This window comes from Coregonus clupeaformis, chromosome 40 (assembly GCF_020615455.1).
Source record: "Coregonus clupeaformis isolate EN_2021a chromosome 40, ASM2061545v1, whole genome shotgun sequence".
Taxonomy (NCBI): Eukaryota; Metazoa; Chordata; class Actinopteri; order Salmoniformes; family Salmonidae; genus Coregonus; species Coregonus clupeaformis.
In genome coordinates, this window is record NC_059231.1 from 23,867,083 (window position 1) to 23,894,427 (window position 27,345).

Consider the following 27,345-nt stretch of genomic DNA (forward strand, 5'->3'; position numbering starts at 1 on the left):
TTTTCCTATTTTGGTGCATTGTAACCTGTAATTTAAATGGATTTTTATTTGGATTTCATGTAATGGACATACACAAAATAGTCCAAATTGGTGAAGTCAAATGAAAAAAATAACTTGTTTCAAAATATTCTAAAAAATAAATAACAGAAAAGTGGTGCGTGCATATGTATTCACCCTGTTTGCTATGAAGCCCCTAAATAAGATCTGTTGCAACCAATTACCTTCAGAAGTCACATAATTAGTTAAATAAAGTCCACCTGTGTGCAATCTAAGTGTCACATGATCTCAGTATATATACACCTGTTCTGAAAGGCCCCAGAGTCTGCAACACCACTAAGCAAGGGGCACCACCAAGCAAGCGGCACCATGAAGACCAAGGAGCTCTCCAAACAGGTCAAGGACAAAGTTGTGGAGAAGTACAGATCAGGGTTGGGTTATTACAAAAATATCAGAAACTTTGAACATCCCACGGAGCACCATTTAAATCCATTATTAAAAAATTGAAAGAATATGGCACCACAACAAACCTGCATAGAGAGGGCCGCCCACGAAAACTCACGGACCAGGCAAGGAGGGCATTAATCAGAGAGGCAACAAAGAGACCAAAGATAACCCTGAAGGAGCTGCAAAGCTCCACAGCGGAGATTGGAGTATCTGTCCATAGGACCACTTTAAGCCGTACACTCCACAGAGCTGGGCTTTACGGAAGAGTGGCCAGAAAAAAGCCATTGCTTAAAGAAAAAAATAAGCAAACACGTTTGGTGTTCGTCAAAAGGCATGTAGGAGACTCCCCAAACATATGGAAGAAGATACTCTGGTCAGATGAGACTAAAATTGAGCGTTTTGGCCATCAAGGAAAACGCTATGTCTGGCGCAAACCCAACACCTCTCATCACCCCGAGAACACCATCCCCACAGTGAAGCATGGTGGTGGCAGCATCATGCTGTGGTGATGTTTTTCATTGGCAGGTACTGGGAAACTGGTCAGAATTGAAGGAATGATGGATGGCGCTAAATACAGGGAAATTCTTGAGGGAAACCTGTTTCAGTCTTCCAGAGATTTGAGACTGGGACGGACGTTCACCTTCCCGCAGGACAATGACCCTAAGCATACTGCTAAAGAAACACTTGAGTTGTTTAAGGGGAAACATTTAAATGTCTTGGAATGGCCTAGTCAAAGCCCAGACCTCAATCCAATTGAGAATCTGTGGTATGACTTAAAGATTGCTGTACACCAGCGGAACCCATCCAACTTGAAGGAGCTGGAGCAGTTTTGCCTTGAAGAATGGGCAAAAATCCCAGTGGCTAGATGTGCCAAGCTTATAGAGACATATACCCCAAGAGACTTGCAGCTGTAATAGCTGCAAAAGGTGTCTCTACGAAGTATTGACTTTGGGGGGGGTGAATAGTTCTGCATGCTCAAGTTTTCTGTTTATTTGTCTTATTTCTTGTTTGTTTCACCCCAAAAAATATTTTGCATCTTCAAAGTGGTAGGCATGTTGTGTAAATCAAATGATACAAACCCCCCCAAAATCCATTTTAATTCCAGGTTGTAAGGCAACAAAATAGGAAAAATGCCAAGGGGGGTGAATACTTTCGCAAGCCGCTGTATATTCACTGAGTGTACAAAACGTTAAGAACACCTTTCTAATATCGAGTTGCAACCGCCCCCGTACACCTTTTTGCTCTCAGAACAGCCTCAATTCGTCGGGGCATGGACTCTACAAGGTGTCAAGCATTCCACAGGGATGCTGGCCAATGTTGACTCTTATGCTTCCCTCAGTTTTTTCAAGTTGGCTGGATGTCCTTTGGGTGGTGGACCATTCTTGATACACATGGAAACTGTTGAGCATGAAAAACCCAGCAGCGTTGCAGTTCTTGAAACAAACTGGTGCGCTTGGCACCTTCCACCATACCCTGTTCAAAGGCACTTACATATTTTGTCTTGCCCATTCACCCTCTGAATTGCACACATACACAAACGTCTCAATTGTCTCAAGGCTTAAAAATCCTTCTTTAACCTTACTCCTCCCCTTCATCTACACTGATTTTAAAGTGGATTTAACAAGTGACATCAATAAGGGATCATAGCTTTCACCTGTATTCACCTGGTCAGTCTATGTCATGGAAAGAGCTTCTTAATTTTTTGTACAGTCAGTGTATTCTGTCAATAAAAAAACAAGTGCCATTTAAGATTAATTTTTTGAAACCGTAATATCAACTGGTTATATTACATCGTGGAACACAATCTTTAAAAAGGCAGTAATCTCAGCAGTGGTGCTTGTTTGTAGAAGCCTATGGCTGTGCAATGGCATAGCCTTGTTTTGTTAATTTAGCAGACAAGATGCTCTAATTATCCAAACTCTTATCACTGTCAAGACACACCTATTTTATATTTTTATATGTAAAAAACATGATGTAATATAACAGAATAAAATGGAACAAAATATTTTTCCATATGAAAAATGTTGCCAGTGCGAAGTGATGCGCATCTAGCGTCTGGAACAGTTTTTCTCCAAGAGTGATAATTTGAAACAGGGCTCAATTTGGCGAGTTAAAAAACAATTTATTCAGGGTTACAAACCAAAATATGTTTTCTTTTTGACATATAGTCGTTCAATTTAGTTTATTCTGCCTGTTCATTGGAATTTTCAACAGATTAACAATTCCACATTGAAAACTGTATGTTGATGAATTATGGCCACGACATCTGTTTGGTGAGTAGGCCTAGGCTTAATGATTCTGATGAAAATACGCTTTTTGTCTTTATCAAACTAATGTTTTAGCATATGTTCAGTTGGAACCTTTCTATGTTTAGGAGGGTTATAGCCTAGGCCAGGGATCGCCAACCTTTTCTAGCATGAGAGCAACTTTAAAAAAATTAAACATGTCGCAAGCTACACCTTTTTTTTCTAGCTTTCAAATAGGCACGTTCTCCCCTGCAACTCTTCCCCGGGTCCTTAGTGTACAAGAAAAAGTAGTGCACTATGTTTCCTGTCAATATAACTTGTAAAAGAATGGTTAATAAACAACTCTAATGGGGGCCCTATAAAATCTGATTTTTTTTTAACCAAATCCATTTTTATATTTTCCCAAATTATGTTTTCTCCATTTAAATTTTTTCCTGGTTTTAGATTATATATTTTTTTCACTCTCAAAATTACTATTGTTCATAGAGAAACAACGGAATTGGATGTTCTTTGGTCTGGAAGAAAACTAAGATGGATATTTTTTTGTGTAATTCCCCTTTAATTGCACATCTGGCCCTTTTAATTGTGCCTTTAGCAAGTGAGGAATATGCCATCTAATGTGCTGGTCCAGCAATGGTTCTGTACTGCTGCTGCTCATTTCATGGCAAAGTTAGCAAATAATAGATACAAGATATACTTCTGCCAGGTAAGCCTAATTTGCAATTAACGTTTAATTGAGAAGGGTTTGGCGAAAGTATTTCTGTCAACCCACAAGACGCTTATAACATCAACTGGCTACACACGGAGCGATGGACAAACATGCACACACCACACAGACAGACAGGGGCAATATTGCTGGAAATTAATTGGCAGATATTGTTAGGTTTGGCTTTTTAAGCCAATAGTGGCTAACCAGGGGTGGGATAATGTCAATGTTGCTTAGATTAGATAGTAGCTGGGAGCTTGCAGTGTCTGATACTGTGAGATTTTTCTATGACAGTTTGCGGTGGAACACGTGAAAATTGCATGTACTTTCAGAATTGTTTGGCGAGCTACTCATAGGTGGGCTGTGAGCTACTGCGCTACTGGTAGCTCGCGATCGACCCGTTGGAGACCCCTGGCCTAGGCTAACCAATTCTAAATGGCACTAGCAGTTGGCAAAGTAGCTTAAAGGGATACTTTGGGATTTTGACAATGAGGCCCTTTATCTACTTCCCCAGAGTCAGGTGAACTCATGGATACCATTTTTATGTCGCTGCATCCAGTATGAGGGAAGATAGAGGTAGTTTCGCGAGCCAATGCTAACTAGCTAGCAGATACCCAGAGACTTCCAGTCATTGTGCCAATGCTAGTTAGCAATTGCGTTAGCGCTAGTTAGCAACTTCCTTCAAACTGCACTCTGAGACTTAAAAATGGTATCCACGAGTTCATCTGACTGGGGAAGTAAATCCCGAAGTATTGCCAAAATCCCGAAGTATCCCTTTAAGCGGAAAATAGACAGGATACAATTATTACAAAACTGCAGCTCGTTGATGGAACACATATTTTCCTACTTCAATCAACCAGTCCATTTTGAATTTGTGATAAAACTGTTTTTATTTGGCAAGGAATGTAGCTTGTGTAGTATCACATCAGTTAGATCCGTTTTTTTTATAGGCATTTATTTCTGTAGCCGTATGGGAGGTTGCGTGCACACTCAGCAGCACGCGTGTATAGAGGGAGTGGTCGGAACACAAATGAGTAAGACATGGAGGGGAAAGGGAATTTAGGTAGAAGAACTGTGTGTTGCTTGGTTTCTTTTGTGTTGTGCCCTGCAAATGCACATGTACAAATGGAACACTAGAGTCAAAGCAAATTAACTTTGTCTTCAAGACAACACTTCTATTTTTTTTTCCGGACAACATTTCAGTTGCCCGTTCGGGCAGGCACAAAGCACATTCCACCAAATAATTTTACAGTATTTGAAAATGTTTTTATCTCTGGTTAAAGATAGAGTTTTAATGTCCGTTCGAGTACTCGATTACTCATCCCTTTGTTTGTGTGTGTGTGTGTGTGTGTGTGTGTGTGTGTGTGTGTGTGTGTGTGTGTGTGTGTGTGTGTGTGTGTGTGTGTTTGTAGGATGTTCTGATATGTGTGTGTACTCTGCTTTAGCATCCTGTTAGTGTCACTGTCTGTATGGCAACTTCCATGGTGGTTGTGTGTCATGATGTGACTGTGGTTTACTGGTTTCTGTCTCCATCCTCACCCTGTCTCTGTCCCAGTGCAGCATATGACAGGTCAGCAGTAATGACTGCAGTGCCGTCTGCTGCTCTGCTCAGCTCCATATAGCACTACCGTCCTCTCCTCTCCCTGGCGCTGGGAAAGAGGGCGTTACCTGCTTGCAATGCTTGCTTGTCTGTCTGTATCTGTCTGTGAGAAACAGGAAACCAAATTGGAGGATGGTGATGATGTCACTGGCTAGTTGAAGGGGGGGCTCAATGGTAGATGAGATTAAAGTAGTAGGCTAACATTGCTCATATGTGTCCATGCATACAGTACCCTATGCATGTAGTTTGTGAGGGTATAAGATGGTTTTGTCGCTGTCAGTGTACTGCCAGCTCAGTGGTCCTGTTCTTCCTTAGTTACAGGGTTACATCCAAGTCATTCCCAACCTCCACTCCCAGTCACCCTCAAATGGCTGCGTATCCCAGGGACATTTCTGTAGTTCTGTTGAACACTCCTGCATTTCCGCTTTCTCCCTCTCTCTCTCTCTGCATTCCAGTGTGGATCAGAGCTGTGAAGTGTGTGTCCATGGAGATTCAATGACTAAGCTGGATTCAGTTTAGACTCGTGTCTAATAGATTGCTTGGCCTGGGTGGGGCTTCAGGCTATTATAAACTCCATATCCCAGAGTGCTCTCTGTCTGGTCTGGACTCTCCCATTACCCTCTGTTTCTCTCACACTACTCTTCATCTCAGGAGGTGCTCTGCTTCTCTCTGTTCTCTAACCATTATACAACCGTTCTGCATGGAACACATAAGTTCTAACCATTTTACAACTGTTATACATGGAGCTTGTGGTGCATATTCTAGTTTCTACACAACGCTTGAGTTCCTGCCAACTGGAGTAAGGTAAGTAAACACACACTGCTAGAAATTTGATTGCCTCAATCATATGCTGCAGCCTTTCAAAATATACAGATACACTTGCACATGCAGGGGAGATAGATTCTCAGTAAGCTCCTGTCTTTTTAGTGGAGAGACATTGATGTCAGTACACAATGCCTGAAATGTTTGTCAGTCCATGGTTTCCATAAGAACAAGGGGAGATTCTGTCCTCCATTGTTGCAACATGAGTAGATGTCTTGCCTGTGGCTACTCTTCCTCTATGGCTACTCTTTCTCTTGGCCTGTTTGACTTGGAGTTCTCCAGACTGAGGGCCAATAATTATCATATATTGATAGGAGTTACATCTCTGCTGTAGACCTCTGTGTTGTAATTCTCTCATGCTGTATCCTGTTGAAAAATTAAGTAGCATTGACTGACGTCTGTCTGTCTCTCTCTCTCCCTGTCAGAACCGCGAGCTGCAGATCATGAGGAAGCTGGACCACTGCAACATCGTTCGCCTGCGCTACTTCTTCTACTCCAGCGGAGACAAGGTCTGTCTGTGTGTCTCTGTCTGTCTGTGTGTCTCTGTCTGTCTGTGTGTCTCTGTCTGTCTCTGTGTCTCTGTCTGTCTGTGTGTCTCTGTCTGTCTGTGTGTCTCTGTCTGTCTGTATGTCTGATTCTCTCTGTCTGTATGTCTGTCTGTCCTTATCGCTGTCTGTCCGTCCGTATGGCTGCCTGTCTGAATGTCCTGTTCCGTCTGAGTATTCCCTCTCTGAGTATGCATAACCCATGAATGGTTGAGTTCGTAGAAGCTGTCATTCACATGCTGATAGGGAGAGCACTGACAAATATTGACCACACTCATGTGTCCAATCTGTCAGAGTGCACGTATGCAGCACGCACAGCATCAGGTCCATGATAATGCAGTAATGGATCCTCCCACCTAGGAAACCTAGTCTGGACTGGGGTTGGGGTGCCCATGCGTGAGGATTAGGGAGAGTGCACGGAGCAGGGGGGTTGCCTGACTAAAGGCCACCTGCTAATTTTAGGTAACACCAGGTGCTAGAGGGCCTCTCGTGAGCCTCACTCTTCTCCTCTTTCTCTCCTCTCCACCTCCTCCTCTCATTTCCTCCTACCCCCTTATTTCTCTCCGTTCTAATTGTGGATAGCTGGCATAGGGTGATTAGTATGGGGATTACAGCTCTGCAGACAAGTCAGGTCAGGTCGAAAGATGGGTCCTGGTCAGATGGTTCATGTCTAGTGTTGTGTAGAGCCAACAGTAGCAGACTAACAGTAGTGTTAGCTGTTAGTAGTATCTGTGTTAGCTGTTAACAGTAGTGTTAGAGCTTTTAGCAGTAGTGTTAGCAGGAGCAACAGTGTTAGCAGTAGCGCTAGCAGTAAAATAAATAAATAATTAGTCATTTAGCAGACGCTCTTATCCAGAGCGACTTACATGAGCAATTAGGGTTAAGTGCCTTGCTCAAGGGCACATCGACAGATTTTTCACCTAGTCGGCTCGGGGATTAGAACCAGCGACCTTTCGGTTACTGGCACAACGCTCTTACCCACTAAGCTACCTGCCGCAATAGTGTTAGCAGTAGCAATAGTGTTAGTAGCAGCAGTAGCGTTAGCTGTTAGCAGTAGTATTAGTAGCGGCAGTAGTATTAGTAGTAGCAGTAGCGTTAGCTGTTAGCAGTAGTATTAGTAGCAGCAGTAGCGCTAGCTGTAGCAATAGTATTAATAGCAGCAGTAGTGTTAGTAGCAGCAGTAATATTAATAGCAGCAGTAGTGCTAGCTTTAGCAGTAGTATTAGTAGCTGAAGTAGTGTTAGTAGCAGCAGTAGTGTTTGTATCAGCAGTAGTATTAATAGCAGCAGTAGTGCTAGCTGTAATAGGAGTATTAGTAGCAGTAGTGTTAGTAGCAGCAGTAGCATTAGCTGTTAGCAGTAGCGCAGTTAGCAGTAGTGTTAGGGTTATGTGGAGTTATGCAAGGTCTGGAGTCTAGACTGATTGAACACTGCTCTGGTTCACTCTTAACTCACGTACACAACACACCTCAAACAGAGTTCAAGGGCTCAAACACACATGTAAAAACTGGCGCAATGGCATTTTCCAGCCATAACGCCAGGTTCGGCAATTTACCTGTCTAATATCAGCAAGCTTGTGCTCAGATGGGAGGTGTGTTGTTAGAAATTGCGTAATTCAAATCTGGTATTGGAATAAGAATCAAGAGATCTTCAATCCAAGCTTAATTTCTTATATGCAAAATGTATGTATGATAAGTATGAAGTTTCGTATATACGGGTTCACTGAAATACCACGCAGGGCACTCAGAGAACTACTATTGTTTACAGGTTCTTTCTCAAATACTCTGACAGAAAGCCTCCACCTCTTCTGTTGGCCAACCAGAGCAAAGGACTGAGTGTGGTTCAGCCAATCCGTTGGCGCAGGGGTTGGTCCCAACTCCTCGGCACTCCATTTGTTGCACACTGTTGCCAGGCATAAGTTGCTATCATTATAACCTGTGGAGTCAGCACCCAAAAGACACCATTCCACTGTACTCCATGTACCCATGTTCAAGGACGGTTTCACAGACAACAAAGAGAGAGTGTTCGTATCTGTGAGAAATACAAGTCTTATCTCATCCTAGCCCCTAACGTTCCTCACATGAATCACAGCCTGCTATGTGAAACAATCCATATCAGTTCAAACCTATGCTCCTCATTAATGCATTCCTTCCAAGCTATTCATCACATACAGATCAAATTATGAGAAAAATAGAACCCAACAATCCCCCTTTTGACGCCCTCTAGGGTGTCACTCATTAAAATACAATACAAACAAAAATAAACACTTTTATTAATAGACAATTTGATAATAAAAGGCCTTCAGTCCTTCCATCTACACCCAACTTGCAAACGGTTGGCTACAAGTCACGCAGGCACTTCAAACCTTCACATAAGGAAAGACAAACATTCACAATGGTTAACTTGATTAATAAAACATAAAACACAGGATTAATAGAACACAAAACATACGATTATTAAAACATAAAACACCAACAGGGAAGTAAATTTTGGCCCCCTTTAGACACCCTCTAGGGTGTCACTCCACCAAGCCTGGTAGGTCATATCCTTCATTCCTTAGGTCGGAGTCCGGGATTGGGCCGTATCTCACCATCTGTTTGGAAACCACCTTCTCCATCTCCTTTTCTCACCAACCCTCAGACACAGGAAATAAGACAACATCCACAAAGAACAAGTATACCCATAGAAGCTATAACTTCACCCAGAATAGTTACAACAATAGTTTTCCATTTACCAAATATGTTATCAAACCAACCGTTTATGGAGCTATCAATACCAGAGTTCTCAGCCAGTTCGTTCGCCAGCGTGGTGATGGTCACTGAAGCGCTTTGGTCACGGACCCGTCCGGTGCTGTGTTGTTGGAGATGAAAGTACAGCACATATATCCAAACAGAACACAAACCCCGTCCCGCTCAGCCAAAAGCATATCTAAAGCTATTCTATTCTGCCATGTCATTAAGCTAGTTGACGCTGTCTGCTCAGCTAATCCCTTTATTGCATCACGAGTGTGGTTTATAAATCTTTTGCTGGTTATAGTAAATATAATTTATCCAATCTACATTTTTATTAATTGTTGACCACCAGAAAATACTTGATTCAAACCCAGCTGCGATCTGATTCCTAGCTTTGAATTGTTCTGGAACCCCTCGAGGTACTCCTATCCCATCAATATATATATCCTTTCATCAAAGGATCCCGGGAGGAGGTCCTACTTTCTACGTGACAACTCACCAGTCTCTGACACGTTTGATTGTTTGCGTATGTAGGTGAGTTCACAATCAGTTATCACCACACAACCATCAGATGTCAGCACAGGCCTGGTTTTGGCTCCTAAAATCCTCTGGCTGCAACAAAGAGGAGAGATTAGTCATGGTCTCTTTTAGTTGTGACATTCTCTGTGTGGGAGCAGGAGCTAAGATGCCCTACCCTGTATCCTATCTTATTAGTCCTAGAAAAACAATAAGAATCCCCTGTGACTTCAAACTGAGGCAACCCAGGTCAGGGTGACTTTGTTATCGGGGGAAACAGATAGTGCAAGTTACCATAAGACTCTTTCACCACATTCCCAGGTGGCTTGCATGGAGGATAAACCTGACAGAGAGTCAAAGCCTGTCAAGGGGAACGGAGTAGTTGTTAACCTTGGTTTGGCTGTCCTACAGGCATAACAGTCCTCTTTAGACCGTATACTGAACCCATTCCAACCACAGGTAAAAATCTATTTACTCCGTCTCCATCTGTACTACTTCCTTCAGGTCTATAGTTTGCACTGTCTGACTACCTCCCTCAGAGAGGTTTACTCTATAGGGTGCCCCAGTTGAAGAAGATATCTTACTTGTCAGGTCTGTAATCTGTTTTAGCATAATTCCGACTTTCAGACAGTACCTACCCTTATATGGGTCCCACTGCCATTTCTGATAATTCCCTACTTTCACAATACTACACCTATCCCTAAACTGTGTATGGAGATTGGTGATGTCCTTCCCTAAAGTCCCTAGTATTTCCCCTTTCCCTACGTCTAGCTGTCTCCTATGCCTTTTCAACTTGTGTTAGGTTTACTACCACTTCTGGCTGAAACAGGAGGGTCCGTGTGTGTTAGGAATATGGCCCCCACAATCAGACAGCTACCTACCGTCGGGAGACCTGTGAATCCCCACCCTCGCCCTGAGAACATGTCAGACGCCAGAGGCCAACCCATTGCTTCACCTTCTATCGAACTCACACAGGGATGATCAGACAGGGTAAGGGAATCTTCGTTAAGGAGCCAACCCCCGAGCCCTAGTGGTGATCGGTTCTTTCTCCTAACTCTGTGTTTGTTCGTCAGGTGTAGCTGGGTTTACCTTTTTGCAGTGAGTGACATGCACCCAGATGGATCTCTCAGCTATTCTGCTGGCAAAGGCAGTACTTGGTAGGTCCCTTCCCGCCAGGCCTGCTTCAGTCTCCTGGTTAGATAGAGTGGGTCACCTTCTCCTTTAGTTCACCTGTGGGGCACAAAACCTCTGACATACAGGTGTGGTTAATAAACTATCATACATGTTGTTTTTTTTAAAGTATTTTGTCCTCTCCTTCGTATATATTTAATATTTAATCCAACCATCCCCCTTTTTGACACATGATTTGGCCATGTGTCAATATTACCACCTACCTAAACAATCACTTTGGTAATATTGGTAATTCATTATCCAATTGCCATTCCTCCACTCTCTCTTCTGTTATTTTATGGTTCAAATTAAATATATTATTACCAAATTATAATCTTCTTCACAATTTGCACAGTATTACAAATTACCCTCAATTTAGTAAAATAAACTATCTTAAAGTCCTCCTCTCATGCCTTTAGAATTTACTAGTGTGGATGATTAAAATAACACCAGAATGTTAAAACAGAGTTCAGAGGCAATTGAAATCATTTAACGAACTGTTTAATCCCATAGTATACTAAACATTACCATTATTCTAAATATTTCATAAATGTTAGTTATCCCAAGTGTTCATTAAGTCCTCATGACATTAATTCTCATAAGAAATCATATATACCCCAAACTCAGCCAAAAGCTAAAAAACTCCATAAAATTCACTGTGTGCTCCTCTAAGACCTATCACCCTTGACTTGCTGAAACCCCCCAAAATTGAAACAACAAGGCTTTATAAGCATCATACTAGGTGTGTTGTTTTTTGTTTGAAAAACCCAATTTGAAAAACAACCACAAATATCCAGGCCTTAATTTGGTAGCTCACCTTTATGACCTAAATACTGCCTAACTTCACTACTGCTCCCCCTTGGCAACATTCCAACGAGATGAGCTAATCTCTTTCTCCTGGTTATCCCCAGTCTTAACCCATCAAAAATTGTTTGTATCAATCTAATTCCTCATAACTAATCTATAAAACCACTCAAAATTCCTCGAGTATACAATGATTATTTAATTGATTACCCTAACTCTGCTACATGTGATCTCATCTCAAATGATCCATTATCAATTATTTGTTCAACCCCCTAGGAAAATCTGTCTCCCCTTCTATTGTTCCTGTCCCCCCTGTAAATGTCATATTTGAGTTTTTAGCCAATACAATCACGGTTACATCAAATGTTCCCTCATTTAATGGTATTTTCTTCCTAATATAACTTCCCTAAATGAGATTAAATCCCCTGCCTTCCTCTACTATCCTTATATCATTACTGGATCAATGATAATAATTATAATAACTATTTCACATTAAATTGTGTCTTTTTTCTGATAATGTTATAATTGTAGCCTATTCCATCACTTTAGTTTAAAATATAAGTTTATGTAACAAATCCATAACCCACCACAGGCTGGCGCTATTCAATTTATTTAACTGTTCTCTCTGATTATGCCCTAATTAATAAAACAAATACTTGCTATCGTTGATTAGCATACATTTAATGATGTTCCTACCATCTGAACTGTACTGTCTCTCACCCTCCCCTTGCTCCTTCGGGGAGAGCGCATGGTAACCTTATAACATATTTTCATAGACTTTTCTAGAATACTTATATTTAAGCTATCTAATTCAACCTTTCACATTTCTCAATCCACATAGTAATCTAGGTATATAGCCCCACTGCGAAAGCTTTGTCTACTGTCCCTACCTGTGTTCGAACCAGGGACATCGCCAGTCACTCCACACCATCTGCGATGCTCTCAAAGTAACTACTCCCAGTTCATAGAGCAAGTGACGTCACCAAATGAAAATCGCAGTAGCTTTCACCTCAGCAAAAAACTCTCTCTCCCTTCACCCATTCCCTATTGAATAAGTTCGTTTTTCTATTTAACCCCAAAACACGCTACAAATAGTCCATTCAACATTACCAAACTAAATACTCAGTAGCATCCGGTCACCACCCACACCAGCCGTTGACTTCGCCTCATGCCACCGAAATGCCAAATAAACCATAATAGTTCAATGGAGCCCCCTATTGGCTCTCCCCTACCTATACATTACTTCCATAACCACATTAGTTATGGTCCGATTAGCAATTAAACCTTATCACATGATCAAACAACGCCACAACCTTAAACTCATATGGGGCGGCAGGCAGCTTAGTGATCAATAGCGCCGCGCCAACAACCGAGAGGTCGCCGGTTCCAATCCCCGAGCCGACCAGGCGAAAAATCTGCCGATGTGCCCTCGAGCAAGGCACTCAACCCCAATCGCTCCTGTAAATTGCTCTGGACAAGAGCGTCTGCCAAATTACCAAAAATGCAAATGTAAATATTCTCTACTTTCTCACCCATGACGCACGTCTACGTTCGAGTGAGCAAGTTTAGAACATCTCTCGTCAGAAACCCACTTGCACCTCTCAAATAATCACCCCGTGGTGTTCCCAGCCAACTCCCAGTCTTTTCTGGCTCCAAAAGCCACACTTTCGCTCTCTCCAGCCCCTCCCCTCGCAACTCTCTCTTCAGCTTTCGGTGGGAGCAGGCTCTTTTTGAAGAGCTGTTTTTCGTTTTAGTGTTCCAAATATTCTGCCGTTATTTAAAGTACTTTAGTCTATTTATTTAAAACAAATCATTCCCACCTAATTAGTTAAAGTTGGTGCATATTTATATTTCAACGATAAACCGAATTATTTCAGTCTAATTGTTTAACCAGTATTTTGCAGGGTCAAACATCAAACGCTACATCAAATAATCAACAAAAAAGCCTCAACCCAAGCACCTAAAACCAGTATTATGCTATGTCTAACACCAAACGCCACAGTTCAATCATATCAGCTCAAACGTTTCAGTTCAGTCACACTAGTCATTCATCACTTTAGCTTTATGTTCCTAATTGTTATTAACGGGTTATATGGTTAAAGCAACCACAAACCCAACAGTTATCCCCAAATTATACCGTTTGGACAGGCACAGACGTCTTTGATTCCCAATTAGTTTTCTATCAAGGTATACAGGTTTATCATTCACACTCTCATGCATACGATAACACTCGCACCGTCTAACTTTTAAAGTACCAACAATAGGTACGTTGCCACGCCCTTACCCCTTTCGTTTAACCTACTCTATTTCTTATGTTCTCATTTACACCCTATTGGTGCAAAGACAATAAGTTTATACTCTCTACTAATTTGCAGTATCTCACTTATGTTCCCATTTGTACCCTATTGGTTCAAAGACAATAAGTTTATACTCTCTCCTAATTTGCAGTATCTCACTTATGTTCCCATTTGTACCCTATTGGTGCAAAGACAATAAGTTTATACTCTCTCCTAATTTGCAGTATCTCACTTATGTTCCCATTTGCACCCTATTGGTGCAAAGACAATAAGTTTATACTCTACTAATTTGCAGTATCTACCCATGTTCCCAGTTGTCCCGGCCAATACCTAAGTACAACGACAAATGGCGATTTATACTGTCTTCTAAGTTTTTAGGAGTGCTGTCCTATGATCCCAACTATATTCAAACTATGTTCCCAATTATATCCATCCCAGACCGATACAATGACAATAGATTTTTATAGAATAAAGTGACAAATAGCGTACACACTCGAGTGCTGTCCTATGATCCTAACTATATCCAGACTATGTTCCCAATTATATCCAGCCCAGACTGATACAATGACAATAGATTCATTAGTCTATGTTCCCAATTATATTCAGCCTAGACTGATACAATGACAATAGCTTTTTATGGAATATAATGACAAATAGCGTACACACTTTTATCCAATAATTCCCTATATCCCCAGCCCACCCCTGGTGGTACCTAGTCTGGGGATTTCAGTATTTTCCCAGAACCGCTCTTCTGTGGAACAATACTCAATATACCATGGCTTTTAACCCTCACATTTATCAAACATTTGCATAGTATATTATGAAATCGAAATAGTATACTGTAATCGTTATTTATAGTACAATAGGGTTCACTTACATCAAACAGGTGTTTCACAAAATTAATTTGGATAAAGCCAATGTGCAAAACTTTAGTTATATTACAATAGGTGTTTTGCTTACCTTTTTAGAAGCCCGGGCAATTTGTGAAACACACGGTTCGAAGACAGCGATTGTCCAATAGGCTGGATGAATTCCAGCGAAGTGAAGTTCCGCTACCAGATCACAGTCGGAGGTCACCAATTGTTAGAAATTATTTATAGTACAATAGGGTTCACTTACATCAAACAGGTGTTTCACAAAATTAATTTGGATAAAGCCAATGTGCAAAACTTTAGTTATATTACAATAGGTGTTTTGCTTACCTTTTTAGAAGCCCTGGCAATTTGTGAAACACACGGTTCGAAGACAGCGATTGTCCAATAGGCTGGATGAATTCCAGCGAAGTGAAGTTCCGCTACCAGATCACAGTCGGAGGTCACCAATTGTTAGAAATTGCGTAATTCAAATCTGGTATTGGAATAAGAATCAAGAGATCTTCAATCCAAGCTTAATTTATTATATGCAAAATGTATGTATGATAAGTATGAAGGTTCGTATATACATATACGGGTCCACTGAAATACCACGCAGGGCACTCAGAGAACTACTATTGTTTACAGGTTCTTTCTCAAATACTCTGACAGAAAGCCTCCACCTCTTCTGTTGGTCAACCAGAGCAAAGGACTGAGTGTGGTTCAGCCAATCCGTTGGCGCAGGGGTTGGTCCCAACTCCTCGGCACTCCATTTGTTGCACACTGTTGCCAGGCATAAGTTGCTATCATTATAACCTGTGGAGTCAGCACCCAAAAGACACCATTCCACTGTACTCCATGTACCCATGTTCAAGGACGGTTTCACAGACAACAAAGAGAGAGTGTTCGTATCTGTGAGAAATACAAGTCATATCTCATCCTAGCCCCTAACGTTCCCCACATGAATCACAGCCTGCTATGTGAAACAATCCATATCAGTTCAAACCTATGCTCCTCATTAATGCATTCCTTCCAAGCTATTCATCACATACAGATCAAATTATGAGAAAAATAGAACCCAACAGTGTCCATAAAAACATGATCCAATGTGCTAATTTCAGGCAGCACTGGTAGGGATATTTAAGACCAACCAAAAGCAGATTTTAGCGGTAACACAGTTGGTTATGGCATGAATTTTGACAGTGGAAATGCAGCCTGTCCAGCCGTGACGCACACTGCCCATATGCGCATGGGAAAATATGTGCTTTTGGTGCCTGTAGACTTCATAAAACACTAATGTTTTTTCCCCATTTTGCGTTATTTTATAAAAAACCAAGCATAGCCTCCCCTCCTCAATGAAGGCAGTTTTTCTTTTGACCTGCCCAATTTAATCAAGTAGGCTAGTCAAGACCGCCGATGAAATGTTTGGCTCGTGAGACCGCTTGGAAATAATTCTTAATCACCAAAGCTGTATTAAAATATCAAGTTTGAGAGGATCAAAACAGTGAGCTGATGTTCCCCCTTTTATCTATGTATTGTAGGTAGGCCTACATTATATTAGCCATGCTTTGGACGTGCATAAACCCTCCTCCATGATGTAGGTTACATCTGTCCATGCCCATCATGAAATGAGAGATGAGAACCTTGGTGAACCTGGTATTTAGAAGTTATTTTCCTGTAACAATTGTTTGTTTTCCGTTTCATATTTTTAAAACCCAAGCCCCCTGTAGGCTACTCTTACACCAGGCCTACTATAACGAAGGCTGGTTCAACAGCAATGCCTCATGTCTTTTTTTATTTTGCAGATTTTATGATATCATTACATTTTACATGTATTTATTGTTGTTGAAAAAAAAAGATTGCTTGTTTTTCATTAAATTAGATTAAAACCAAACTTATTAGAATGATTCACTGTCCTGGTTTTATGGTGAGAACGTCCGTGGCACGCATGCAATGTGGAAGAGGTGTGAGCACCATCACCTTAACCTGTAAAAAACATGTCTTGTCAGACTGGATTCCATGTCTTGGGCGGGGTGTGTGTGTGTGTGTGTGTGTGTGTGTGTGTGTGTGTGTGTGTGTGTGTGTGTGTGTGTGCGACTGTGTGTGTGTGTATCTATGCTATGCGTGAGAAAGAGAAAAGGGTCAGTCCAGACGGGTCTATTCTAGTGGACAGAATTGTGTCAGACTGCCAGTCTCTTCAGACTCCATGATAACACTAGCTCACATGAACAGCCAGCTAGCTTCTCACGCTACAATCTGTCTCCTCGGGTTAGTTGCTGACTATCTCTGCTAACAGATGGAACACTCATAGACCTGCCGCTTCGCTCCGTCCTTCTTTGGGCACCTTCAGGGGCATAATGGATCAAGTCTGAGCTCAGAGATGAGGAACGGCCTCATCTCATCTCATGTCTGTCTGTCTGTCTGTCTGTCTGTCTGTCTGTCTGTCTGTCATGTGTCACTGATAGTCAAACAATAGTTACATTGTGCGTGTGTGTTGCCTAACACCCCCCCTCTCTCTCTTTCTCTTTCTGTGTAACAGAAGGATGAGGTGTATCTGAACCTGGTACTGGACTATGTTCCTGAGACAGTCTACAGAGTGGCCAGACACTACAGCCGAGCCAAACAGACCCTGCCCATGGTCTATGTCAAGGTGTGTGTGTGCATTGTGTTTCCATCATGTGTGTCCTCATCCTCTGCTCTCCATTTCTAATGTATGCATGTCCTCCTGTGTGTGTGTTGTAGTTATATATGTACCAGTTGTTCAGGAGTCTGGCCTATATCCACTCGTTTGGGATCTGCCATCGGGACATCAAACCCCAGAACCTGCTGCTGGACCCCGAGACGGCCGTGCTCAAACTCTGTGACTTCGGCAGGTCAGTTTAAACTATGTGAAAGAATCTGCAGTTACTCATTTGCTTTGCTTTGATGATGATGATGATGATGATGAAAATGAAAATGACTATGATATTGATGATGATGTGAATGATGACGAGGACGGTGAACATGGTGATGATGATATGAATGATGAAGAGGACGGTGAACATGGTGATGATATTGATGATGATATGACTGATGACGAGGACGGTGAACATGGTGATGATGATATGAATGATGACGAGGACGGTGAACATGGTGATGATGATATGAATGATGAAGAGGACGGTGAACATGGTGATGATATTGATGATGATATGACTGATGACGAGGACGGTGAAGATGGTGATGATATGAATGATGACGAGGACGGTGAACATGGTGATAATATTGACGAGGACAGTGAAGATGGTGATGATATTGATGATATGACGAGGACGGTGAAGATGGTGATGATATGAATGATGACGAGGACGGTGAACATGGTGATGATATGAATGATGACGAGGACGGTGAACATGGTGATGATATTGATGATGATATGAATGATGACGAGGACGGTGAAAATGGTGATGATATTGACGAGGACAGTGAAGATGGTGATGATATTGATGATGATATGACTGATGACGAGGACGGTGAAGATGGTGATGATATGAATGATGACGAGGACGGTGAACATGGTGATGATATTGATGATTATATGAATGATGACGAGGACGGTGGACATGGTGATGATATTGTTTCGAGGACAGTGAAGATGGTGATGATATTGATGATGATATGACTGATGACGAGGACGGTGAACATGGTGATGATATTGATGATTATATGACTGATGACGAGGACGGTGAACATGGTGATGATATTGACGAGGACAGTGAACATGGTGATGACTATGGTGATGACGATGATGAATTGTGTGTGACTGACAGTGTGTTGTGCTGATGTTGTGTCTCCAGTGCTAAGCAACTGGTACGCGGAGAGCCCAACGTGTCCTACATCTGCTCTCGCTACTACAGAGCCCCCGAGCTTATATTTGGTGCCACCGACTACACCTCCAGCATAGGTAGGCTAACAGCTAACTGCTAAACCCCCATTTAAATTCATATACACCCTAGCATGGATAGGCTAACTGCTAAATGTTAACCCTGTTTAAAGTCAAATTACACCTCTAGAGCAGGTATACTAATCACGACATCTTCCTGTTTTTGCTCCGCCCCCTCTACAGATGTGTGGTCAGCTGGTTGTGTGCTAGCAGAGCTGTTGCTAGGGCAACCAATCTTTCCCGGCGACAGTGGAGTGGATCAGCTGGTGGAGATCATCAAGGTACTGATACCTGCCTGTCAGTTCTAGTGTCTGCCACCCAATTCTCTCTATTTCATCAGATGAAAGTTGTCTCTCTCTCTCTCTCTCTCTCTCTCCCTCCCTCCCTCTCTCTCTCTCTTGGTTGTTCTCAATTGTTCCTCTCTTCACGGCTCATGCTCTATCCTCTGTCTGTCATCTTCTCTCCCTCCCTTGTCTCTTCCTCCCGTCTCCCCCTCACCCTCTTTTCCTCTCCTGTCTCTGTGCTGTAGGTTCTGGGGACCCCTACACGAGAGCAGATCCGAGAGATGAACCCCAACTACACTGAGTTCAAGTTCCCCCAGATTAAGGCACACGCATGGACAAAGGTGAGTCAACAGGTACAGGAACTCTTTTACTACTCCACAATCCACCCCTCCCCTAGTATCATCTTTCTGTGCTCACCTCGCCAGCCTGCCAGGCATTCATCTCTGCCATCCCATTTGATCTGTATCGCCCAATTATGAAAATCAACACCTAGCCCCTTTCACCAAGGAACTTCATGATGGGCCCCACCTAGATCTGTAAGGATTTGATAGGTGTAAGCAATATGGTAACAGCTCCATCTAGCCCCACTAGCCTACTGGTAGGCTAGCTGGGGTTTCTACCATATTGCTTACAGCCATCAGGTTCTTTCTAATCTGCAAGGGCACATGAAGATGTCATCAGGGCCTGGTTTCCCAAAAGCATCTTAAGGCTAATTTCATCGTTAGAACCTTCGTAGAATCATGGTTAAATCTCAGAGCCGTTTCCCAAAACCATCGTTATTAACATTGCTCTTGAAAACGCTCGTAATCTAACGCCTGCCTCAGACCACTCGTAGAACAGCTAAGTGCGTTGTTAGATGCTTTTTTCCCCCTCCCATGTCACTTTATATACAGAAGATCTTCACTAAATGTAGAATCACATGGTTTATCGTCTCTCTGTGACCGCCGATAACTTCAGAACAAAGTTGATTACAAGTACGAAGTTGTCCAATGTCTTTGCAATTGATACAAACAAGCAAAGTACAGTTGAAGTCGGAAGTTTACATACACTTAGGTTGGAGTCATTAAAACACGTTTTTCAACCACTCCAAAAATTTCTTGTTAACAAACTATAGTTTTGGCAAGTCGGTTAGGACATCTACTTTGTGCATGACACAAGTAATTTTTCCAACAATTGTTTACAGACAGATAATTTCACTTATAATTCACTGTATCACAATTCCAGTGGATCAGAAGTTGACTGTGCCTTCAAACAGCTTGGAAAATTCCAGAAAATAATTGACATCATTTGAGTCAATTGGAGGTGTACCTGTGGATGTATTTCAAGGCCTACCTTCAAACTCAGTGCCTCTTTGCTTGACATCATGGGAAAATCAAAATAAATAAGCCAAGACGTCAGAAAAAACATTGTAGACCTCCACAAGTCTGGTTCATCCTTGGGAGCAATTTCCAAACGCCTGAAGGTACCACGTTCATCTGTACAAACAATAGTACGCAAGTATAAACACCATGGGACCACGCAGCCATCATACCGCTCAGGAAGGAGACGCGTTCTGTCTCCTAGAGATGAACATACTGCAAATCAATCCCAGAACAACAGCAAAGGACCTTGTGAAGATGCTGGAGGAAACAGGTACAAAGTATCTATATCCACAGTAAAACTAGTCCTATATCAACATAACCTGAAAGGCTGCTCAGCAAGGAAGAAGCCACTTCTCCAAAATCGCCATAAAAATCATCATTTAGCAGACGCTCTTATCCAGAGTGACTTACAGTTAGTGCATACATCTTATTTATTTTTTCATACTGCTGTGGGGGTGCTTTGCTGCAGGAGGGACTGGTGCACTTCACAAAATAGATGGCATCATGAGGAAGGAAAATTATGTGGATACTTTGAAGCAACATCTCAAGACATCAGTCAGGAAGTTAAAGCTTGGTCGCAAATGGGTCTTCCAAATGGACAATGACCCCAAGCATACTTCCAAAGTTGTGGCAACATGGCTTAAGGACAACAAAGTCAAGGTATTGGAGTGGCCATCACAAAGCCCTGACCTCAATCCTATAGAAAATGTGTGGGCAGAACTGAAAAAGTGTGTGCCAGCAAGGAGGCCTACAAACCTGACTCAGTTACACCAGCTCTGTCAGGAGGAATGGGCCAAAATTCACCCAATTTATTGTGGGAAGCTTGTGGAAGGCTACCCGAAATGTTTGACCCAAGTTAAACAATTTAAAGGCAATGCTACCAAATACTAATTGAGTGTATGTAAACTTCTGACCCACTGGGAATGTGATGAAAGAAATAAAAGCTTAAATAAACAATTCTCTCTACTATTATTCTGACATTTCACATTCTTAAAATAAAGTGGTGATCCTAACTGACCTAAGACAGGGCATTTTTACTAGGATTAAATGTCAGGAATTGTGAAAAACTGAGTTTAAATGTATTTGGCTAAGGTGTATGTAAACTTCCGACTTCAACTGTATGAAAAGAAATTAAAACTGAGATGACTGCATTAAAATATAAACAGTAGGCTATAGGCCTATTTCAATCATATTGAAATACAGTACATTTAATGCTCAATCAATTGATTGCTACTTGTAAGCTACTGTCTGTAATTTGTCTTAATATATTTCATGATATGTAGCCTAAGGTGCGCAATGATGTGCCGATTTGGTGCATTTTTATTGTGTTAGCATTAGAATAAGCTGTCTTCAATTTGCAGCCGTAGGTGGTAATATCTCTCTAGGGACTGAATCGTCGTCAGTATTGTGAAATAATTATAATGTTAAGGAATGATTTGAATGGAGAAAGCTGATCCGAGAGCAGCGCTCCCTTTCTTTCGATCCTACAGTATCGACACATGCTCCAGCAATGCACTTAGCGACCGTTCTCTCTGCGTGGTGTTTTGGGAAACGCATGTTACATCTTTGTCCGTTGTAGGAAAGATGGATCATTAAAATACTCGTAGGCCTAAGTTCCATTGCTATCGGGAAAACGGGCCCTGGTCATGTCAGTGATAACCTCAAGGAAGGGAGATAGGAAAGTGGACATTGTCACATTATTTGAACAGGGCCCAAGGCCCTGCCCACTGCTCCAGCATTGGATAACCCCTTTTTTCTATAATAAGCAGGCAGTGTTGTAGAGCAGGTCCTCGTGGCGGCTCCCCAGACTTCACTTTGTGGTTGTTCTCTAGTACTGTATTCCCCCTAGCCACCCAGTCTCTGTGCTGATCTAGAGTCTCCTACCCTGCTGCTGAAGGGCTGGGCCCTTTACACTTGAACTGGACAAATACAAAGGACAATTTATGGACAAACTATTTTTATATAATTTATCCAAGCATAATAACCCCAATAGTTAAGTTTATACTATATTTATGTGTACCACCCTCACCTTTCTGATGACCTCAGTCAGTTAAGTTAGGTAATATCTGTAACATAGGAAGTAGTAATTACATTCTTTTTCCATTTCATATCAATAAGCAGACACTGATAAATGAATAACCGAAATCCATAGGCTTTACACCCCTCTCACACCTGCTATCATGACAACATACATCTTTGTGTGCATGATACTAGTTTTAAATTGATTGGTTAACTGATTCCAGTCTTGTCTTTGTGATTGGCTCCTTGACTCTTGTCCTTGCGTGTGATTGGTTGCTAGGTATTCCGGCCACGTACGCCCCCGGAGGCCATTGCCCTGTGCTCTCGGCTGCTGGAGTACACGCCCACCTCGCGCTTCACCCCCCTGGAGGCGTGTGCACACTCCTTCTTCGACGAGCTGAGGGACCCCAATGTCAAGCTGCCCAACGGTCGAGAAAAACCCTCCCTCTTCAACTTCACCACCCAGGGTACTGCACTATGTCTGTCTGTCTGTCAGTCTGTCTTTTTGCCTCTTTCATCCCAGTTTCATCGGTAGTACAGAGAGACTTGTTTTAGTGTTTGAATTGACTGAAAGACATAGTTACTTCTCCTTTATGCATAATGATGTGGTCTCTCTCTGTCAGTCTCTGTATTAAAGCTACTTGCTGTAATCTGTGTGTGTCACCTGTGCTTGAGGTGTGTTTTGATGTGTTTACCTGTGGTGTGTGTAATCTGGTGTATCCTGTCTCTCTCACAGAGCTGTCCAGTAATCCCTCGCTGGCCAACATCCTAATCCCTGCCCACTACCACACTCAGGCCGCCACCTCCACTCCAACCAACGCCTCTGCCTCCACAGGTCAGATCCACACGTCATCATTCCTCCATCCCTCTCCATCTTCTGTTTATTTTCTCTCTCTCTTGTCTCTCTCGCTCTCTCTCAGGAAAATGTCTTATTAAAACACCTGTTTACTCATTGATAAACATATGAATGGATGTGTAAATTAGTGAACAATGTCTCTCTTCTCCTGTTCTCTTCTCCAGATGGTAACAGCACAGATCGCAGCCCCACCATTACTGCCTCGGCCTCGGCCTCCAACTCCACCTCCTGAACCCCCCTCTCTGAACCCCCCAACCACCACCTTCCCCATCGCCCCAGCCAGGGGTGATGCCAGTGGAGGCATGATGACATGGCAGGGTTTAAAACGGATGACAACTACAACAACAACTCCAAGTCACCCATCTAGGTGTTTGATTTCTGCAACCTACTCCACTGAGGATGTCTTTATTGTCTGTTAGAAGGAAGGAGTGGTGGGGGGGCAGGGGGAGGCTGATGAAATATAAGAGTATTCATATATAAACGTACCCTATATACACAATACTAGCCTGCTAATGTTTCCATGAGGACAATTCTATGTATCAAAGTAATTAGCTGACCCCACAACCACCTCCTCTTCTCTGTCCACAATGAAGCCCCCCCCCCTCCTACACACACATTCACGAGGGATCAGTCCCTTCCTCATGCCCTCTCCACACCCCACCCCTCATCACTTCCCCTCTGACCCCTTACCTCTGACCCCCTGGTTGGGATGGCTACCCTGGCTCCTCCTCCTGTAGTGCATGGCCTGAGTAAGGTTAGGAGTGCCTAGAGTGACCTTTCACCTTTTACCCATGCATTGACCTCCACACTTCTGCTAATTAGGCATAAGGCACACACACACACTTAACATTCTTACAAACATCCCATGCATGAAGGTCCTGATATATGTGGACACAGATAGTCCAATCAGAAGGGAGGTTTTTGATGATGTCAGAGGTTTGCTCGGGGTTGTTTTTAAACGGTTAGCAAACAGTTCTATTCTGTTTTTATTTTTGTTTTATATTCCCTGGGCTCGGGGTGGGCGGGATCATTTAGATTGACATGTGAGATATATGTGACATGTCTCTGGTTCTGTGTGCTTGTATTATTTATATATATATATACATACACAGTTTATATATTACGTTGCATTATGTACAAAATATATATATAGATATATGTATATGAAACTTTAATGGTTCAGAATCCATAACGGTTAGTTGTTGGCTCACAGAGCAGGGGCAATATTTGCTGCTGCCTAAAGACATATGAAGAGGCAAGGTGATGTGATCTCTTTTGCTGGAAAAGCTTTTTTTTCAGCAGTAACTTCCCTATTTCCCTGTGTGTCATTATTTGTATGTTAAGGCTGTAGACAGGACTACATATTGTTTTATTCCTTAACTCTCTCTCCATTGATCATGTCACTGTGTAGTAGTGCTGTCAGTTTCTAGGGGATGTCTCCCCCACACCTGCTTTCTGTCTTTAGATGAAGACATTTCAAAGTCATGCATACTTTTTCTTGAACTCGTGCCAAATTCCAAATCAATCGCTAGCTTCTACCCCCTAGGCACTTGATTTGGAATTCAGACATGGTTTCTGTCTAGATTGCAAGAAGTGTTCTTATCTAGGCCTCTGCCAGGAATCTAGGCCTCTGTCACTCCTGGCTCTCTCTTATTGCGACCACTGACTCAGTGTTTGTCAAATGTTCATCTAATGTTGGTCCAACATTAATTTAACGTTAGTCTAGCGTTCTTCTCTTTCTCTGTATCTCTCTCCACCTGGACCACACAACCGCCTCTCTGGTACAGGCTCTCAGAGTCCAGCGTCTTACTTACCCAGACATATTCACACAGGTTCAATATGACAACACAACTACAGAATGTGTATATATACAGTTCATATGCTCCTCAGCAAATCCTGACTTGTGTATGTTGTTTTTTATGTTGTGATCGTGGTATGTGTATATATGCAGACCCATGTACTGTTTATGAGCAAAGACAAAGATATGAGGGGAGAAAATAAATGAAATGAAAATAAGAAATAATCAGGGCAATATGTTGGATGATGATGATGATGATGCTTTATCCAGCCATATAGTTCAACCTTTACTTGTACAGTAGATAACAAGTGTATTATTGTAACAATAACTAGTCATGTATAGTGTATCTATAGTTTGGAGTGCCTTCGCCTTGCCCCCTCACCTCCTACCCCTTTCCACAACATAACCTTGCATCCCTCTTAGATGCTGTTGAATGACTTGCTGCCCCCCTCTCAGATCTCCGTTTCAGTCCAGAGTTGTACCAATGTTAGATCAACGTTAGCCTTTTTCTTTCTCTGTATGTACACATTCTCCTTGGTGTCAACACGTCATCTTCATCCACTTTTTTTCCCCATGTAAAGGTTATGACATCTGTTTTTAAAACATACATATATTGTTCGAGATTATTGACCTGATTTGAAGTAAAGGTTGTGCTTGATTTCAATCAATGTTTTTTATGATTTCACTAGGATGCACAAAGATTTTACACACGCGCGCTGTATCCAGGGTTTAAGTATGGGGATGGCCTTTTAGGTCAACAGTGTCATATACATTAGAGTACAGTATGTATTCAGTCAATGTTGCTTCTGGTATCAAAGCCATTAAGCCAATTGATGATATTGATGTTGTGACAAGCCATTCTCAGAGGAAATGCAGTACATTGTCTCTCTCTGTCTCATTCTCTACACCCCTTCTCTTTACCTCCCTCCCTCCCTCCGTGGTCTGAGGGATATTCAGTATCACCCAAGGGGTTTGTCATGCCTCACACCCTTCCCGCTTGCTGTAATATTTGCGTTCATCGACGTTTTGATATCTATCCCATCACCAGGCCTGTGACCACTCTCCCCCAACGCCAGTTCAACCAGAGTGAACCATGTCAAATCACACCAAAACAGTTTCAGTTACCCAAAAAAATGACAAGCAAGGGTAGTGAACTATAATATAACGACTATGGCATCGCGCACACTCTCGTGGCAGAAGAATATGCTATCTGGGTTTAAAGAAAAAATAAGAAAAGACAACAAAAAAACCTGTATAACAATACTACTACTACTTGAATGCCTCTGTGACTGACATTTTTATTTCATTTTGAAATGTTTGTTTTTATTCTGTGATGGTATGCTAAATGTGCACCCCTGTAAATACTTCCCCTGCGTGCCCTGAGGAATAGTTCCCTGGTACTGTCATTTGCATTAAATAAAGAGTAGGATAGCCTGGAAATGAACTAGTATTTGCCTCTGTCTGTTTGTTCTCTCTCGCTCTGTGTGTGTGTCATTGCAAATGCTGGCTACCCCGTTTAACCCTTACTCCAGGTAGCCTCTGCTGTTTGATCCAGTGGCAATGCCCTGTTGTGATGTCTGGTGTAGAACCAAGTATGTTCAGTAGAACAGCAGGCTATGATGACAAACTGACCACATGAGGGCACTGTCCATCCACTTCATCCAGCCACACATTCTACACTTCTGTTATAGTCAAACTTCCTGTTTATTTGAGGGTTAGATACAAGAGAGCACTTCAGGCTAATATAACAATTTAAATATAGAATTCATTTTTAGTCACAAATATTTGTTTTACATACAACAGCTTTCTGATAGCCTTACGCTCTTGTTGGAAACAAGCTAAGGCCTCAAAGACATTAAAACGCAAATGCATTTTTGTCAGTCCAAAGTTGTACACATCTCAACTGTTTTCCGGACATCTTGTGTTATTTTTGACAGATAATCATCTGGGTTGTCCATCATCCACTAACGGATGACTTCCATTGAAAAATTGTCTCAATCTGTACATTTCAGACAAGTAAAATCTGTGTGGCCATACACTAATAGAAGGACAGCCTGAGGAATTGTACACCGGAGGTCATTGGTAGGCAGTGCTGGTCACAAGGCAGAGTTCAAAGGTGGCGAGTGCTGGCCATGAGTGTAACTCCAGCCCTGTGTGTCTGCTAGTATTACACCACACAGAAAGATAAACATTTATGACCATGACCCAACACTCACACAGCCAAACACATCTGCATATACTGTTCATGTCAAGAAAACACAACCCAACCTTCAGAATACATTTACATAATTTAGCAGACGCTATTATCCAGAGCGACTTACAAATTGGTGCATTGAACTTATGATAGCCAGTGGGACAACCCATTTTTTATGA

The 27,345-nt window shown here is 42.1% G+C and overlaps 1 protein-coding gene across 2 annotated transcripts in view; it reads left to right on the forward strand.

Moving 5' to 3' along the window:
* The window catches only part of LOC121571637 (glycogen synthase kinase-3 beta), a 42,393-nt gene extending 15,973 nt beyond the window's left edge, over window positions 1-26,420 (forward strand). The window contains exons 3-11 of one of the 2 annotated variants that reach the window (XM_041883216.2): window positions 6,244-6,327; window positions 17,272-17,382; window positions 17,475-17,605; window positions 18,569-18,675; window positions 18,838-18,935; window positions 19,184-19,291; window positions 22,599-22,785; window positions 23,055-23,153; window positions 23,339-26,420. In XM_041883216.2, the coding sequence (XP_041739150.1) occupies window positions 6,244-6,327; window positions 17,272-17,382; window positions 17,475-17,605; window positions 18,569-18,675; window positions 18,838-18,935; window positions 19,184-19,291; window positions 22,599-22,785; window positions 23,055-23,153; window positions 23,339-23,406 (993 nt within the window). In that variant the 3' untranslated portion in view covers window positions 23,407-26,420. The remainder of the gene's footprint in view (window positions 1-6,243; window positions 6,328-17,271; window positions 17,383-17,474; window positions 17,606-18,568; window positions 18,676-18,837; window positions 18,936-19,183; window positions 19,292-22,598; window positions 22,786-23,054; window positions 23,154-23,338) is intronic. The other variant, XM_041883217.2, reaches the window with a different exon arrangement.
* Window positions 26,421-27,345: the final 925 nt, after the last annotated feature.